Source organism: Trichechus manatus, unplaced genomic scaffold (assembly GCF_000243295.1).
Source record: "Trichechus manatus latirostris isolate Lorelei unplaced genomic scaffold, TriManLat1.0 scaffold00001, whole genome shotgun sequence".
NCBI lineage: Eukaryota > Metazoa > Chordata > Mammalia > Sirenia > Trichechidae > Trichechus > Trichechus manatus.
In genome coordinates, this window is record NW_004443937.1 from 8,878,717 (window position 1) to 8,896,706 (window position 17,990).

The 17,990-nt window shown below is 39.5% G+C and overlaps 1 protein-coding gene across 1 annotated transcript in view; it reads right to left on the reverse strand.

Annotated features, from left to right (window-relative positions):
- The window catches only part of RAD18 (RAD18 E3 ubiquitin protein ligase), a 111,428-nt gene extending 94,251 nt beyond the window's left edge, over positions 1 to 17,177 (reverse strand). The window contains exons 1-4 of the mRNA XM_004368293.2: positions 17,127 to 17,177; positions 13,195 to 13,276; positions 4,493 to 4,554; positions 2,733 to 2,803 (exon numbers count right to left, since the gene is read on the reverse strand). Coding sequence (XP_004368350.1) covers positions 2,733 to 2,803; positions 4,493 to 4,554; positions 13,195 to 13,276; positions 17,127 to 17,177 — 266 coding nt within the window. The remainder of the gene's footprint in view (positions 1 to 2,732; positions 2,804 to 4,492; positions 4,555 to 13,194; positions 13,277 to 17,126) is intronic.
- Positions 17,178 to 17,990: the final 813 nt, after the last annotated feature.

A 17,990-nucleotide genomic window follows, 5' to 3' on the forward strand; every position in this document is an offset into this window, starting at 1 on the left:
ACTCCCAAACTCATTCTATGAAGCCAGCATAACCCTGATACCAAAACCAGGTAAAGACACCACAAAAAAAGAAAATTACAGACCAATATCCCTCATGAACGTTGACGTAAAAATCCTGAACAAAATTCTAGCCAATAGAATTCAACAACATATCAAAAAATAATTCACCATGATCAAGTGGGCTTTATACCAGGTATGCAAGGATGATTCAACATTAGAAAAACAATCAATGTAATCCATCACATTAATAAAACTAAAGACAAGAACTACATGATCTTATCAATTGATGCAGAAAAGGCATTTGACAAAGTCTAACACCCATTCATGATAAAAACTCTCAACAAAATAGAAATAAAAGGGAAATTCCTCAATATATTTAAGGGCATTTATACAAAGCCAACAGCCAACATCATCCTAAATGGAGAGACTTTGAAAGCATTCCCCTTAAGAACAGGAACCAGACAAGGATGCCCTTTATCACTACTCCTGTTCAACACTGTGCCAGAGCATTCATCTAAAAAACACAAAACAATAAATGTTGGAGAGGTTGTGGAGAGACTGGAAGACTTATACACTGTTCGTGAGAATGTAAAATGGTACAACCACTTTGGAAATCGATTTGGTGTTTCATTAAAAAGCCAGAAACAGAAGTACTATATGATCCAGGAATCCCGGTCCTTGGAATATATCCTAGAGAAATAAGAGCCATCACACGAATAGATATATGCACACCCATGTTCACTGCAGCACTGTTCACAATAGCAAAAAGATGGAAACAACCTAGGTGCCCATCAACGGACCAATGGATAAATAAATTGTGGTATATTCACTCAATGGAATACTACACAATGATAAAGAACAATGATGAATCCATGAAACATAATGTGGAGGAATGCTGGTGGCATTATGCTGAGTGTATTTAGTCAGTCACAGAAGGACAAATATTGTATAAGACCACTATTATAAGAACTCAAGAAAAGTTTTAAACAGAAGAAAACATTCTTTGGTGGTTACAAGGGTAGGGAGGGAGGGAGAGGGTTATTCACTAACTACATAGTAGACATGAATTATCTTAGGTGAAAGGAAGGATAACACACACTACAGGGGAAGTCAGCACAACTGGACTAAACCAAAGCTAAGAAGTTTCCTGAATACAACCAAACACTTCGAGGGACAGTGTAGCAGGGGTGGGAGTCTGGGGACCATGGTTTCAGGGGACATCTAGGTCAAATAGCATAACAAAGTTTATTAAGAAAATGTTCTGCATCCCACTTTGGTGAGTGGAGTCTGGGGTCTTAAAAGCTAGTGAGTGGCCATCTAAGATACATCAATTGATCCCAACTCACCTGGAGTAAAGGAGAAAGAACACCAAAGTCATAAGGAAAATATTAGCCCAAGAGACAAAAAGGCCACATAAACCAGAGACTCCATTAGCCTGAGACCAGAAGAACTGGATGGTGCCCAGCTACCATCAATGACTGCCCTAACAGGGAACACAACAGAGAGTCCCTGATGGAGCAGGGGAAGGGTAGGGTACAGAACACAAATTCTAGCAAAAAAAACAGACTTAATGGTCTGAGTGAGACTGCAGGAACCCCAGAAAGTATGGCTCCCGGACTCTCTGTCAACCCAGAACTAAAACAATTTCCGATGCCAACTCTTCAGACAAAGATTGGACTGGACTGTGGGACATAAAATGATACTCATGAAGAGTGTGCTTCTTAGCTCAAGTAGATACATGAGACTAAATGGGCAGCTTCTGTCTGGAGGTGAGATGAGAAGGCAGAAAGGGTTAGTTGCTGGCTGAACGGACACGGGAAATCAGGGGTGGAAAGGAGGAGTGTGCTGTCACAGTATAGGGGGAGCAATTAGGGTCACATAACAATGTATGTATAAATTTTTGTATGAGAGACTAACTTGAATTATGAACTTTCACTTAAAGTACAACAATAAAAAAATAAATAAAAATAAACATGGTACGTTCTTAATAAAAATTTCTCCTTGACTTATATGATGAAAACTAAAAATAATTCAAGACGTTTGATAAAACATGCCTTTTTATATCCCTTTGGGTGACCAAACTCACTTTCACCATCATGCATTTGTCAGCTAAGAAGTGAACCTACATCCTGAGCTTCATAAGTATCAGCAATTACGTATTTCACGTGGCATATCATTTTATACTTGCTGAGTAAATAGATTAAGAATTAATAGATTAATATACAACAGATACAGAAGCAATTAGAGACGTGTGTAGACATGGGTTAGCATACACATATGTGTATATATACATATATTACCTAGCTCTGTCCACTGAGAGGGCCTAGAAGCAATGATACCCCAGTAGCAATGACCACACCCAGCACCCAGATCTTGGTTTCTAAATACCATTATCCAATAAAAGGAATCAAGGCTTCTTGGAGAAATGGCTGATTCGAGGGCTGGAGCAGAAAAAATACAAGATGAATCTGGAGTATCTCTGTAGCACCCAAAAGTAAGAAAGCACTCAAATTTGCATTCTAACTCTAAATTGTATTCCATGACAGGAGAATTTCTGTTAAATAAAGGATGAAAACCTTACCACTATTAGATTTTCCATTTGTGAATAATGACTATTGATTACCCCAAAAATAAACCACCCTGTATTCCCTAAACCAAAAGTGCACAGAGTAAAGAGGGGACACATTTAAAAGGCATATCAGTTAGGAGTTAGTCACAAAATTAAATCATACCGTGCAAAATTCAAATTTTTTACCAGTTCATCTAATACACGGTTATTTTTCAGGTCCGGCTCTGTGACTGTCTAGAAAAGAAAAACAACAGATGAGAAAAGGTCAGAAAGAATAATTAACCTGTCACAGTCTTATTTTCAAAAAGGTGTGACCCATCCTCCTGAAACTCCTCACACCACTATGTCTTCCATATAAGCCTCAAAATAAAGTTCATTTATCTCATACCAATATAGAATTTTAAAACAGTGAATCAGTATCTGCTGTCTGAAAGCCTGATAAAAGATGTCCAAAGCACCTGGTAAAATCATATATACCCTGTACTGGCTAACGTAAAACCTAATATGGTCAAGAATCCTTCTTCAAAATGCCAGTATTGTTTTCCCCAAAATTTCCTGAAAAGCAGAAGAGAGATGCTCTTTGAAGTAATAACATTAGATGAGATATTAAGCATTTGATGAGAGTTTAAAAATAAGACTAGTTTTCAGAAATGCAAGAGAAAAATGATGAATTATTTAGCAGGATTGGTGTAGTTTATACCACTGATGATACCATCTCAATAACAGCAGTGTAGCATAGTGGCAAAGAGCTCAGATTCGGGAGCTGAACTGCACCATTTTTTACATAAGGAAATAGATGAGAGAAGTTCAATGACTTGCTGAAACCATGTGCCTACCAGAGAGACCAGACTAGAACCTAAACCTTTTAACTAGTCCCAATGTCTTTTCTATTTGACCTCACTATTTCTTTTTTCTTTATTCCCACTTATGTTTAATTTCCCTTTTTACTCACCTTTCCGTCTACTCCAACTACTACAAATACTTTAGAAACTATAACAACAAATTTCCTAGTGTTTTCCCTGAAGGTCTGGTTTGGGAAAGAGGTAAGGGACCAGATAGGCTAGGTTAATAAGCCCAATGTCCATGAATCTTTGTCTCCTACACAAATATCTACACCAAAAAAAACCAAAACAAACCCACTGCCATTGAGTCAATTCTGACTCATAGCAACCCTGTGGGAGCATAGAACTGTCCCATGGGGTTTCCAAGGCTGTAAATCTTAGAAGCAAAATGTCATATCTTTCTCCCACAGAGCCGCTCATGATTTCAAACCTCTGGCCTTTCAGTTGGCAGCTGAGCGCTTTAACCATTGTGCTACCAGGGCTCCAATACTTACACCAGTACTTTACAAGTAACCATCGGATTTATTTTTTTATAATTTCTCTCAGATTCCCTACCCAAGGAGAGAAATTATAAAAAATTAGGAGTCATAAAAACATGGGTCATAAAATTTAAAGAGTACTACAACCTGGTCTTAAAAATTAGTTTTCACTTCCTAAAATATATTTAGGTTATCAGAAATCTTAATGAAAAATAGAGCAAAGCCCGGTTCTCCTTATATCTATTTTAGAGGTCCTTTCAGAAAATGTCTTCTTCATAGATTAATTCAATAATTATGTATCTTCCCATGGGCTTTTTTGTATACCAAACCAGTTGCTGTCAAGTTGATTCGGACTCGTGATGATCCCATGTGTGTCAGAGTAGAACTGTGCTCCATATGGTTTTCAATGGCTGATTTTTCAGGAGACTGCCAGGATTTTCTTCCGAAGCACCTCTGGGTGGACTTGAACCTCCGACCTTTTGGTTAGCAGTCAAGTATGTGAACCATTTGTTCTACCCAGGGACTCCTTTTTGTATACATGAAGCAGAAATATGTGCACGAAAATTACTAAGTTAAACCAAAAACAAGAAAGAAAAACTCACCACACAACAAGTAGGGCATTGGGTTTTATAGGACAGAAATTTTCTTATACAGAGAGAACAGTCTGCAAAAACACAAACGCAACATAATAAGTTAATTAAGGTATATTAATAATACAGGAATCTGACTACTAACAAAATCTGACTTATATCACTATTTTTAATCAGTGATCTTTAACCTAGGGCATTTTGAAAGCCCTAGAACATTTCCATCATCGAAGATACAACATTTTAATCTCAAATTTCTAGTATATCTCCTCTATTCACGTTTGCAAATGTAACCAAATAACATTTTTAGGAAAGGGAATATGAAAATTTTAGAGGTCACAGGCCATACAATCCACACAAGACCACTCTCATTTTTGTTACCAATTGCAAGTCTGGGGCATTCCCAAGACCACCCTTACTTCTAACATCAACTGCAAATCTGGGGGTCTCCAAGACATCCTTAGCTTCAATAATTCACTAGAAAGAATCACAGAACTCACTGAAAACTGGTATACTCACCAAAAAACAAAAAAACAAGCCTGCTGCCATCGAGCTGATTCTGACTCATAGAGACCCTATAAGACAGAGTAGAACTGCCCCATAGAGTTTCCAAGGAGCGGCTGATGGATTCGAACTGCTGACCTTTTGGTTAGCAGCTGTAGCTCTTAACCACTGTACCACCAAGGCTCTATTATACTCACAGTTAGAGTTTATTATGGCTAAAAGACACAAATTAAAATCAGGCAAGGGAAGGAGAGGGCTGAGTCCAAGAGGGTACCCAATGAAGAGCTTCCAATGATCCTCTCCCCATGCAGTCAGGCTAATGTTACTTTCCTGGAATTCATGTGTGATGATATGAAAAAAAGAAAAAAAAACCTCAAAACTTCTTTTGAGTATTGCCAAACAGCTAAGCTCACTCAAGCCTTGGTGTCCAGAATCTTTACTGGGGCTCCATCACATAGGAACAGCTGGCTGCCTACCCGATCTCAGTTTCCAGTTCCTCACGAAGTCAAGCTGTGTGACCCAAAGCCATCACCCTACCCAATGTTGGTACAGCTCAGAGCACCCACCTTAAATCACACTGTTACCATCTGGCAGCCCCCCAGGTAAACAAAGGCACTCCTATCAGCCATGACATTCCAAGAGTTTAGAGTACTTCCAGGACAAAGGCAGACCTCTCTTTACCCACTCCCATCAAGTCGGTTTTGACTCACAGCGACCCCATAGGGTTTCCAAGGCTGTAAATCTCTATGGAAGCAGACTGTCATATCTTTCTCCCACGGAGCCACTGGTGGTTTGGAACTAGCAACCTTTTGGTTAGCAGTCCACCAGTTTAACCACTATGTCACCTCTCTTTGGGCAAGGGTAAGTTCTTTTAAAACATATCAAAAGATATGATAATCATGACTCCCTAGGATGTTACAACTTCCTAAGCAACACTCTGTGTCTCCTCTGTAAATGTAGAAAACACATGTGCAAGACCTGCGCTAGGTACTGTATAAACATCTCAGATAACTCCACCGCCTAACATTGTAAACTGTAAATTTTGAAATAAGAGATACACATGTTAAGAACAATATACATCCAAGTTATCAAATTAGGGATTTTTACATCCTAACCCTATAAACGATGTGCATCACTCCACATTTAACAAGCATTTTTGTAACAGGCACTAAGAAAAGAACAGTACATAAGGGAAAGCTCCTGACCTCAAGAAACTACAAAGTAGTGAATGACAGACAAGCAAACAAGCAATTACCGTACAATTTGGTGTAATAAATGTTAATGTAATGAAAGCAGGAAATCTGCATCAACTAAATTCATGTCCAAGGCAGTATAAAATGAAGTTTCAGTCAAAAAAAAATAAAAATAAAATAAAAGATGTGATTAATACAATGGTATCTTAACCAGTACTAGTTGCCTTTGAGTCAATTCTGACCCATGGTGACCCCATGTATGTCAGAATAGAATTGTGCTCCATCGGGTTTTCAATGGCTGATTTTTCAGATTACCAGGCCTTTCTTCAGAGGCACCTCTTGTTGGATTCAAACCTCCAGCCTTTTAGTTAAAGTAGAACTGTGCTCCATAGAGTTTTCAATGGCTGATTTTTCAGTAGATCACTAGGCCTTTCCTCCAAGGCACCTCTTGGCAGATTCAAACCTCCAACCTTTCCGTCAGCAACCAAGCATGTTACCTACACCACCCAGGGACTCCAAACTGGTACCTTATTGGCAGCTAATTATCAATAGCCCAAATTCAGCTTAGTTAAGGGGCCTTGTTAAAAAGGATTCAGTTTAGTTAAGGAGAGGAGACTGTATTATTTCAGGTACAGATATGCAGGAAACGAATAATTCTTGCCAGCCTCTGTAAGAGCACTCTAGTAGGCAACATGAAAAAAACGTGCTAGAAGGATAAGGCAGGTAACAGAGTAAGTTCTTTTGGGAATGAAGATGAATAAGGGGGGGGAAGAGGTAGAAGTTTGACCTTGAATTATCAAAAAAAGAAACTACTATGTGAGCAAAGAAACATAGATGACTGGGAGAGTGGAACTTATCAAGAGGCTGTCGGGAGCAATTCTGTCAACCATGATTATCTCCAGAAACATCTCAGAGGGCTTTCCCTTTCTTTCCTCTAGCACTAGGAATCAATCTGGGTATACTCTCTTTTTTCCAAAAACACACTTGGGTCATTTAAACAGAGTAACTTGGGTAACAACATGGATGAAAGGAAAGGAAAGTGAGTAGACTGGTAAAAGGGTTATTTGTGAGTATGGTAATTACATAAACATTTTTATGGCTTCAGTCTGAGAATGGCTTTTTAACTACAGAAGAAATTAAAGATGACAAAAATAATGACATGAATTCCTCCAACTATAACTGAGCTCAAGTTCCTCATTAAAAAAAAAAAAAAAAGTACCTCATTTTAGAAATGAGAAAGCTGAAGCCCAGTAAGTGTGTCAGGGTTACAGTCACAGCACTAATTTAATAGCAGATTCAGAATTAAAACTCATTCTCGACTATCAATGTTACTTATTCTCTTTACTATAAGATGTCCCCTGAGCAATACTGTAAGTCAATAATTCCCAAACTCAGCTGCTCATCTGAGTCAGCTGGGGAGACTGTTGGGTTTTTTTTTTTTTTTTTTAGTTTAGTTTCCCAAGCTTTATCCCCAGTCATACTGATTCAATGGGTTTTCGTCAGTAAATCACATTCGTAACATTTGATTCTTGATTCAACAACAATTATTTTTTAAAAAACCAATACCAGTTGCTACTATTAGATTGAACCATACGAAACTGCCATTTTTGGTTAAGTCCAAAAAGGTCCAAAAAGGTCAATTTCATATGGTTCAACCTAATGCTGTGCACTTACTGGGTGTTCTGTTCTTTTGATCTTTACAGCAATCCTGAGGCTGGAACTAATATTAGTCCCATTTTACAAGTGGGAAACTGAAGCACAGGACTCATCCAAGATCACAGAGCTAATAGGCAGCAAAGGCCAAATTCACAGCCAGGCACCAGGGCCTGAGCAATTAACATATGAATATGTTAATTAATTATTTAAAGTATTTATAATTTGTTTTGAAATATGGAGAACGAGACATTAATCTTAAGTAGATCAAGACCTTGGCTTAATTTCAATCCACTAGTCTACTACCCTGGTGGTGTAGTGGTTAAGAGCTATGGCTGCTAACCAAAAGGTCAGCAGTTTGAATCCACCAGGCGCTCCTGGGAAACCCCTGAGGGAGTTCTACTCTGTCCTATAGGGTCACTATGAGTTGGAATCGACTCGACGGCAACGGGTTTTAAGTCTACTACCAGGAGTCCCTGGATAGAAAAACAGTTAAGCGCTTAACTACAAGCCCACAGGTTGGCATTTCAAACCCACTCAGAGGCACCTTGGAAGACAGGCCTGGCAATCTGCTTCCAAATGGTCACAGCCTTAAAAACCCTATAGAGCTGTTCTACTCTGCACAGGGGGTCGCCATGAATGGGAATCTACTCAAGGACAGCTAACAACAACAATAATCTCTTACCAAGTATGTACTGGTGAGCTACCCATTGCCGTCGAGTCGATTCCAACTCATAGGGACCCTACAGAACAGAGTAGAATTGTCCCATAGGGTTTCCAAGGAGCCGCTGGTGGATTCGAACTGCCCATCTTTTGGTTAGCAGTCAAGCTCTTAACCACTGTGCCACCAGGGCTCCTTAAGTCTGGCATAATTTATTCTCTAGTGAGCAACCACGATATTCCAGTCAAAGAAGAGGATGAAAAGATTTGAATCCATGTATTCCTGGAAGAATTCATTTAAATTACTTGTAAAGCTTGTTTTTGCACCCAAGATCTCAACTACGAGACGTGTGTGCGGAGTGGGGGAGGGTAGAGTAACAACACTGAAGTGAAAAGTAGACTCATAAAAACACTCAAGGTAGGGGGACACAACAGCCATCTCTAATCTCAAACAGGATACAGTTATCTGCTGGCTTTCAAATATCAAAAAAGTCTCAGCATCCTAACAGTCAAAAACAAATTTCTAAAACTTAAACCAATATTTTTCACGTGCAATCTTAAGGATTTTATAAGAAAGCGAACCACTTCAAAAATAATTCTGAAGTATCCAGTTAAAAGCAGAAAAGCCAGTTCTCAGTTTGAAAAGAATGGGAGAAGGCTGAGAAGGCTGTGCCTCAACCTTCCAGTTCTAGCGCTAAGTGACAAGTAAGGTGATAAGAGAATAATCTCCCTCCATCTAAAGACCGGCACTCCAGAATTTCCAGAAGTGCCGTTCTCACAGGTGTGTATCCCTTCTGTGTGTAGAATTATCTCTCTTCTCCCCTGGCTCGGTTCACAGTGCTGTCTCACAAGAATACAGAAGAAGAGAAACACATTGAGTATTTGCCTAATAAAATCTTATACTATCTCTTAATTTAGCAAAGGTGAGCAAATGGAATATTTCATATTTCACTTTAAAAAACGAAATTAAACTGCTTTTTACTCCTACATAAGCCTTGATTAATTTTGTTAGTCAAAATGTCACGAAAGGAAAAGAATGACTGTAGGCCCATCTTTCAAACAGTGGTAATTTAACCATGTCTACAATCCACTGATTTCATCTAAAGAGCAAATATTTTGAGTATCTCCCATTATCAAGTCAGAAAAACTGTAAGTGCAAAGAAAACTGGCACTCAAGTATATGAATCTCTCAACAAGACCATTTCTCACAGTAACAGTGTTTTATGTATAGAGAAAGTCACCAAAAAATACTCTTCATAGCATAAATTTGGATCAATTTCATTGACCTGCATTCTGCCAATGCACCCCACTCAAACCTTAATAACTGGAGAACCGCTAGTGTTCATTACTCATATCCAAAGGTAAAACTAAACAGCAAAACAGAATAAAATGACTGAAAATGCGATTTTCTGAAACATTTAAGAAGTAACACTAAGTGGCTACAATTCTCAATCACCAATTCTGGTCAATCCAGGAAATAGTAGAACATGACAGACCTGGCTCCTATCAAAGATCTGTGGGCTTCTGTGTCACTCAAACAGTACTGCAGACCAACAGCAACTCATAGACATGAGAGAACCTGTTAACAACTGGTGTTCAGTATCCTATCAAAAAAGGGAGCTAGTGCTCAGAACACAGTTTATCATTATTGACAGTTGTGAGTGCCAAAGAAGCAAGCAAAGAAAAAAGAATGGGAGAAAAGTCTAATTCTTTAGCTATCAAGTAGAATTCACTGAATTCATAAAAAGTAAACTCTTATTTCCCAAAATGACATATGTAATTAAAATCCATAGAAAGATTTCCACTTCCATGAGGAATAGGGCCCAGACTTACCCTCCTGCTATAAACTAAAATACTGGGAAAAATTATGAAACAATTGTTTCAGACACTGGACAATGCACAGAAATAAGGGGAGTTCTACCACAGCTCAAGCTTTCTGCTTAGAGGCAATTTATTCACCTCACCACAGGCAGGATTCTCAAACAGAGCCCACCAAGTCTCACTAGCAAGGAAACCAAGATCGGAGTTCAGGGAGATCCAGGTAACTAGAATTTACAAGGCAGGGTACCAGAAAGAAAAGTTACAAATAGAAAGACCTCCAGAAATCTGAATAAAGGGCTGTTGGATTCCCTGGCTGAATGCAAATCTATGCATACATAGAGTGAAATCCACAAGGCCAGACAAAGAACAACTTTCAAGGAAAGAACGATAACTGGAAAGGTCACACAGAGCCACGAATTGTTAAAATTTCCACCAGCCAGATTGGAGAGACCTCACTGAATGAGTAGGACATTAGTAGAAACCCCAGAAGGTCATACCTTAGCATGAGACAAAATTATCCCTAAAGTAAAGGTTACTCTAGAACTGCTCTAACAAAGCTTGAAAGCAAACCTTGAAAGGATCAGTCTGATCCACAAGTAACTTAACTGCCTGTCACAACAAAGTCCAACACTCCAATAAAGAATATAACAAAATCCAGACACTCAAAGATATAAAAGCTACAATGGCAAGCATCCAATCAAAATTTACTAGGCATGCAAAGAAGAAGAAAAACATGATCTCTGGCGGGGGGAGCAGGGAGGGAGGCGGTAATCAGTCAACAGACACAGATGTGGTCCCTACATAACCTGGCTCCCTCTTGACTTCACCTCCTGCCACTCCCACCTTGCTTATCCACCTCCAGTCGCACTGGCCTTCTTGCTGTTTCTCAAACATGTTACTCATAGTCTGACCATAGAGACTTTGTACTTGCTGTTATTTCTTGGCGAAATAGTGTTTCCCCACATATCAACATGGTTTAGTCCTCCACTGCCTTTGGGACTCTGCTTATTACAAGTCATCTTCTGAGGTTATTTCTAACGATCCTATAAAGAGTATCAAGCCCATCCTCTCCTCATACTTGGGTTTTATTTTCCCCCATAGCACTTTTCACATGTGCTGTGTGTGTCCTTTTTGTCTTCCCTTACTATAGTGTAAGCCTCATGAGGACAACTGGCACATGAATAAATTAATAAATTTTAATTTTAGGGTAGGGGATAACTTTAACATTGCAATGATACTACAGTCTGTCACATTCTTTATTGGCATGTACTGAAGTAAGAGAGCAAATTCGTAGAATTCATCTGAATTGTGAATAAAAGCAAAAAGCAGAGTTATCTCTGGTAAACACTGAGATGAACAGAAATACTCCTGCAGTAATGTGGAAATGTTTCACTTGTGACGCTTTTATCTATTAGTTGAATAGCGTGTGTTTTACTTTGCCATAATTCGATGCAAGTTTCTCTTAGAACCTTCTTGATACCAAATCCAGATCCTGGAAGGAAAAAAAACTATTGTGATTGTGCTACTGTGTTTTTATTTTACATCTGTTTTTCCTCAAAGGAAAACCTTCCTCCTTCTGTAGCTTTTACTTATTTTCAAACTTTTTACTGTGAGAAAGTTCAAACATACACAAAAGTGGAGAAAATAGTATAATGAACCACCATGGACTCGTCACCCAGTTCAAACATTTATCAGCTCATCAATGATCCTGATTCTTCTATATCTCTACTCATATTCCCTCAACCCTGATTATTCATTTTAAAATATGAAATAATACTCACTAGTCTCGGGACACATTTACAAGGGTCAAAGCATTTTTGGATTATGGCTGACAAACAGGATATGAAACAGCACATCTGGATGTATACATGTATTTCCAAAAGGTCACAGCCTTGAAAACCCTAAAGAAGAGTTCTACTCTGCACACATGGGATCGTCATGAGTCAGAATCACCTCGGTGACAACTAACACTAACAACAATGTGCCGGACACTGAGTTCTGCATATTTAATCGGCACAACTATCTTCAAAGGTAGGAATTACTCACGACATTTTTACGTTTGATGAAATGTTGGGCAATTGGCAAACATCTGTTTATGGCGAGGTCAAGAGTCAAGCCTCAGTATATCTCTAAAGCCCACGTTGCTACCACTGCCATCCTCTTGCTATGTCTTCTCTATAGAAACTTCTTCACACCAAAGCTACTATCCACTAAAAATATATATTTTTAAGCCTAATTTGACTTTCTTTAACTTTCCAAGACAAATCAACTTGAAATAGGGGACAAGAAAGACTGTGAATCTAGATAACCCATACACTTGATGGCCAGCTCCTGAACAATGACAGCCTGATCCCTAAAGGCTAAATACTTCAAGCTACTGTATAAAATACATTTAAATACCAGGTTCATAAAGACAAGTACAAGAAACTTCCAGTTTATGAGTCTTTCCAGTACCACCCAACAAGTTAAGTGATAAAACTATCTGTAATAATCTTCAGTAGTAGAATTCTCTCACTGGGGAAATATTCTTATTGTTACAGAGATTTTTAAACTCTCCAATTCTACACCAGTAGTGCTTGGTTAAAAACAAAAATTCTGAAACTTAACATCTAAAATACTTGGCAAACAAAAATCATATATTGTGACCAAAATCTCTGCTGCCTTAAATGCATAAAAGGCATAAAAATATTCAAGAGGGGGGTGGCAGATAAGAGCCTTGTAAAAACGTCAATATTCAAGAGGGAGATGATGCAAAAGACAGGAGCCTTGCAAAAACGTCAAGATAGTGAAACATCAGAAATAAATATGTGCACTTACCTTTGGTGTTAACACTAATTTATATAAAAATCACATTTTTACTAGCTCACAGAAACAATACACACTTACAGTTATGAGAACATTGAGGAATCATCATTGCAATGTTGAAATATTCAAAGCAAATTCCACACCGCAGCAAATCATCTATTGTCTGAAATGTAAAAATACATATATACACATCAGAAATACACCATGATTAGAACGTCTGATACATAATTCTTTCTCCATCCCCTAAAAAATAATTGAATAATACATCTTTGTCAAATATGCAAACTCAAAAGTTAATTCCAGGTAAACTGCTGAGGATCTTGACAAATAGAGAACAACCTCACCCGTATGATTCTTACACATTCACATCTCGGATTACCCAAACTGCTTTGAACAGATACACTTGACACTGTACAGATTCCTGTGCCCTATTGTCAGCCCTTCACAAAAGGTCTACTCTCTTCCTGCCCCACTTCCCATGTGTTTCCAGCTCTTACCCCAGGCTTTTTCTTCTATCCCACCCCCTGGCCTACAGTCACTGTTGGGGTGAAAGGGACCAGTAGCCATAGTCACCACACAGGTTAAGAATCAAATCTGAGAATATTAAAGCCAAACAGTGGAAGTGATCTAGTTAAAACCTTTACTTCACAAATGAGGAAACTTATATCCAATACAGGCACCCATACTGGGCATGAGTCAAGCCAGGACTAAAATTCACACCTCCCTACCTACATTCTAGTGTTTTCTGCACTGTACTACACAGTGGAGCTAAATGAGGACGCCCTGGAAGCGGCTGAGGCCAGTGACAGCAGAGGGAGGTGAAGAAGTGTACAATATGGAAAGCCCAATAGCTGTGTGTCAACCTGGAATGCAATCCAAACAGGAAAGGATCTATTCTAGCAACTTAAATCTTATTACACTAAAATGTTATTCCACTCAGTAGAATACTGAGCAAATATTAAAAAGAAAAAGAGGGTGCTCCCCTATATATTAATATAGAAAGATGGCCCAAATATGTGGTGAGGTAAAAAAAAAAAATAGGTAAGGTACAGGCAGTACATATGGTGTGTTACCTTTTGTTCAAAGTATGGTGGGGGGGGGAATGTATTCTATTTTTATTTTATATATACATATAAAGAAATTCTGAAAAGATACATAAGACAGTAATAAATAATGGACACTGGGGGTCAGAAAACTAGACAGATGAAAGACAAGGTAGAAGGGAGAGTTTTACTTCTCATTTTATGTATTTCTTGAGCCATGTTAGTGTATTACCTAGATTTTTAAAATATAACCAAAACAAAAACCCTAATGTTGCCAATAGTCCACATGATGAAACATTACGTAGCCATTAAAAGAAGTTTTCAAAGAATAATTAATGTCATAAGAAAACGTTCATGTTTTAATGGAAATTAAAAAAAAAAGGTCAGAGACCAAATCAACAATACATAATAATAGCAATTATGTAGTTTAATCTTCATAATAATCTTATGAAGTCCATAGCATCAGTATCCCAAAACTAGATAAGAAATTGACAGATACATTACAAAAAAGTATTAAAATATTGGAGGGGGCTAGCTTCCCAACCTCAATATTCCATGACTTGAATGTGAGCCAAATATGGGCTCAATCAACCCCATCATTGAATACTCTCTGGTGCTGAACCCTATACTTATTCATATATAAGGTTGGAGTCTGGTTGGATTTATATATATATATATGGAAACCCTAGTGGCATAGTGGTTAGGAGGCACGGCTGCTAACCAAAAGGTCAGCAGTTCGAATCCACCAGGCGCTCTTTGGAAACCCTATAGGGCCCTTCTACTTTGTCCTATAGGGTCGCTGAGTCAGAATCGACCCGATGGCAAGGGATTTGGTTTGGGTTTTTTGGTTTATATGTACATGTATACACATATATATACACACACACACACACACGTATATATATAGCCAGAGAAGACATAGCATCTGCTGCTAGAGACCACTGTAGAAATTATGAAACCACATAAAGTATCCTTAAATCTACAAAGCCGGTAGATGTACAGGTTACAGAGCTCTTTTGCTTTCTTTATCTAATTCAATCTTCAGACAGCAAATAAAAAGGAGAAGGAAGGGCAAAGAACACGTTAAGTGCTAAGAATAATAAACCCCAAAACCACACCCACTGCCATCCAGTCGATTCTGACTCCTAGCAACCCTTTAGGACAGAGTAGAACTGCCCCATAGGGTTTCCAAGGCTGTAAATCTTTACGGAAGCAGACTGATACATCTTTCTCCCACAAGCAGTGGTGGATCTGAACTGCTGACCTTTTGGTTAGCAGTCAAGTGCTTTAACCACAGCGCCACTGGGACTCCTGCTAATAATAATAAAGATACATTAACTGAATTCTTACTACATTCCAGATACCTTCAATCAGTCAACAAATAATTGTTAAGCCCCCACTATGTGCCAGGCACTGTGTTACGTACAATGAACAAAGCAGAAGGATCCCAACCCACATATATCAACTCATTTAATCAACCCTATGAACTGTTTTCAGAGAGCAGTGGCAGTTCAGTGGTAGAATTCTTGCCTTCCATATGGGAGACCCGGGTTCCATTCCAGCATAGCCACCACTCATCTGTCAGTGGAGGCTTACATGTTGCTCTGATGCTGAACGAGTCTCAGCAAAGCTTCTAGACTAGGAAGAAAGGCAGACTAGGAAGAAAGGCCTGGCAATCTACTTCCAAAAATCAGCCAATGAAATATGGACCACAACAGTCCAATCCCATTGTGCACGGGCTCACCATGAGTCAAAGGCTGACTTGACGGCAGCAAACAATAACTAACAACAACATGAACTGTTTATTTTTGTCTCCAGTTTACAGTTGAGGATACTGAGGCTCAGAGAGATTAAGTACCTGACTCAAGGTCACACAGTTAATAAAAGGCAGAGTCCAGATTTAACCGAGAACAATTGGAGCTCAAAATTTATGCTTTTCTCCACTGTATCTTGGCACCAAAGCTACAACTTCAAAACCACAGCTCTCCTGTATCCTCCCACTTTTCGTCATGTTGAAAATGAGGATGTCTCAAGTCCCCCAAGCAATAGATGACACTTGATGATAGTAGAAAGAACAAGGTCTTATCATTACATTAGCATCCCCAAGTCCCTTCACTTGATCCTCAACATCAGCCTTACAAGTCAGTGGAACAGATAGCATAATCCCCAGTTTACAAATCAGGAAAACAAGAAAGTGATCCAGCCCGCAATCACAAAAGTAAAAAATCAAGCAACCAATGCTAACAGCATAGCAAAGTAAACATGCTCTTGAACAAATCTAGTAGGAATCTAGAGTCGATAAGAAACTGGTATGCCTTGCCAAAAACAGGAAGTAATCATAAAAATAACGCTATTTAAATGAAATGATTTATTAAAGGCTAGTGCTGAGCCTGAGTCCTGATTTCTTTTTTTAAAAGAGAAAGTGATGAGGAATTGTCAGAGAGTTGTTAGGGAGTAATTAGGGCATATGTTAGGACAACTTAGCAATAATCCTCCAGAGAGTAATTAGAAGAAATGAAAAAGAATGTAAAAGAGATTACCTCCTTCATAGCATGATGTTATCTGATGCAGTGTCCTCCCCAAATCATGTCCGGTGTCACTCTGGGAAATTTCTAACTAATGTACTGCGAGAGTTTACATACTACTTGGCACAAAGTAAGCCCTCAGAAAGGGTTAGTTGTCATCGTCGTTGTCACTGTTTACAATAACTGCTTTTTCTCGATGTCACTGTTATTGTTGTGGCTGAACTGCAGAATACCCGGTTCCATAAGCCAACCTCAGATCACCATGACAGACCGAGGCCTGTCCTCGCCACTTCTTAGGGGAGGAAACTGAGGCCCAGAGGTACGCGGCCAGCAAAGACAGAGGGGGTCGAAAACTCAGGCCCAGTTGCCAGCTTACCCTTTCCCCTCACACTGATCCGGCCTTTCGCAGACGCCTATGCGCCCCCTCCCTCTCCGAAGCACTCACCTTCATGACTGCTAGGCCTGGAGGCCACTGGGGCTCGGCCAGGGAGTCCATGGTCGCTTCTAAGGAACTTGGGAGGGGGTCCGCCACCCACTGGTCTCCCGCGCTCCACTGCCACTCGAAATTGCCCGCGCTACCACGCTACGTCATCAGTGCACGACGCGCCTGAGGCGCGCGCGGAGCCTGCCAGAAGTTGTAGTACGTGGGCGGGGCGCAACCAAAGGCGGTCGCACTGCGCAAGCCCCAGGCTGCTGCTCCGCCTCTCCCCGATGAAGAGGAAAGGTAGGTGATTTAAAAGTTCCGAGACCGTTTTGCACCAGACCCTTGGTAAATAAATGGCTATTGAATGTTAGGAAAAGGCAGCCTGAAATCAAAATAAACCAAATCCAAGGCTTTACAAAGCTTTCAAGGTCCAGGCTCATCCCTCCTCCTTTGGGTCGCCCTCCCTGATGACTATATTGATGTGAGCCTGCCCCGAACAGGGGTTATCATATCCATTATTCCATGACACTCCCTATCACAACACTACGAGGTAGGTATTATCATTGTCAGTGTACACAAGAAGAAGATAAAGTGAGTGGAGTTTCCTTGAGTCACCCACTGGCATCGACCAGACTCCACATCTAGCCTCTGGGCTTTAAATATGGAGCTCTTTCTTTTACTCAAATTAAAATGTTTATTTAAAAGTTAGTCCTTCTCTTCCGAGATCACCACTGTTAACTTTGGCCTATGTTGTTGCTAGTTACCATCAAGTTGGCTGATTCCTGGAGCCCTTATGTATAATGGAAGGAAACTTTACTGGGTTCTGTGCCATCTTCATGATCAGTGGTGATGTTGGCATACAGACTTCCAGATATTTCCGATGGA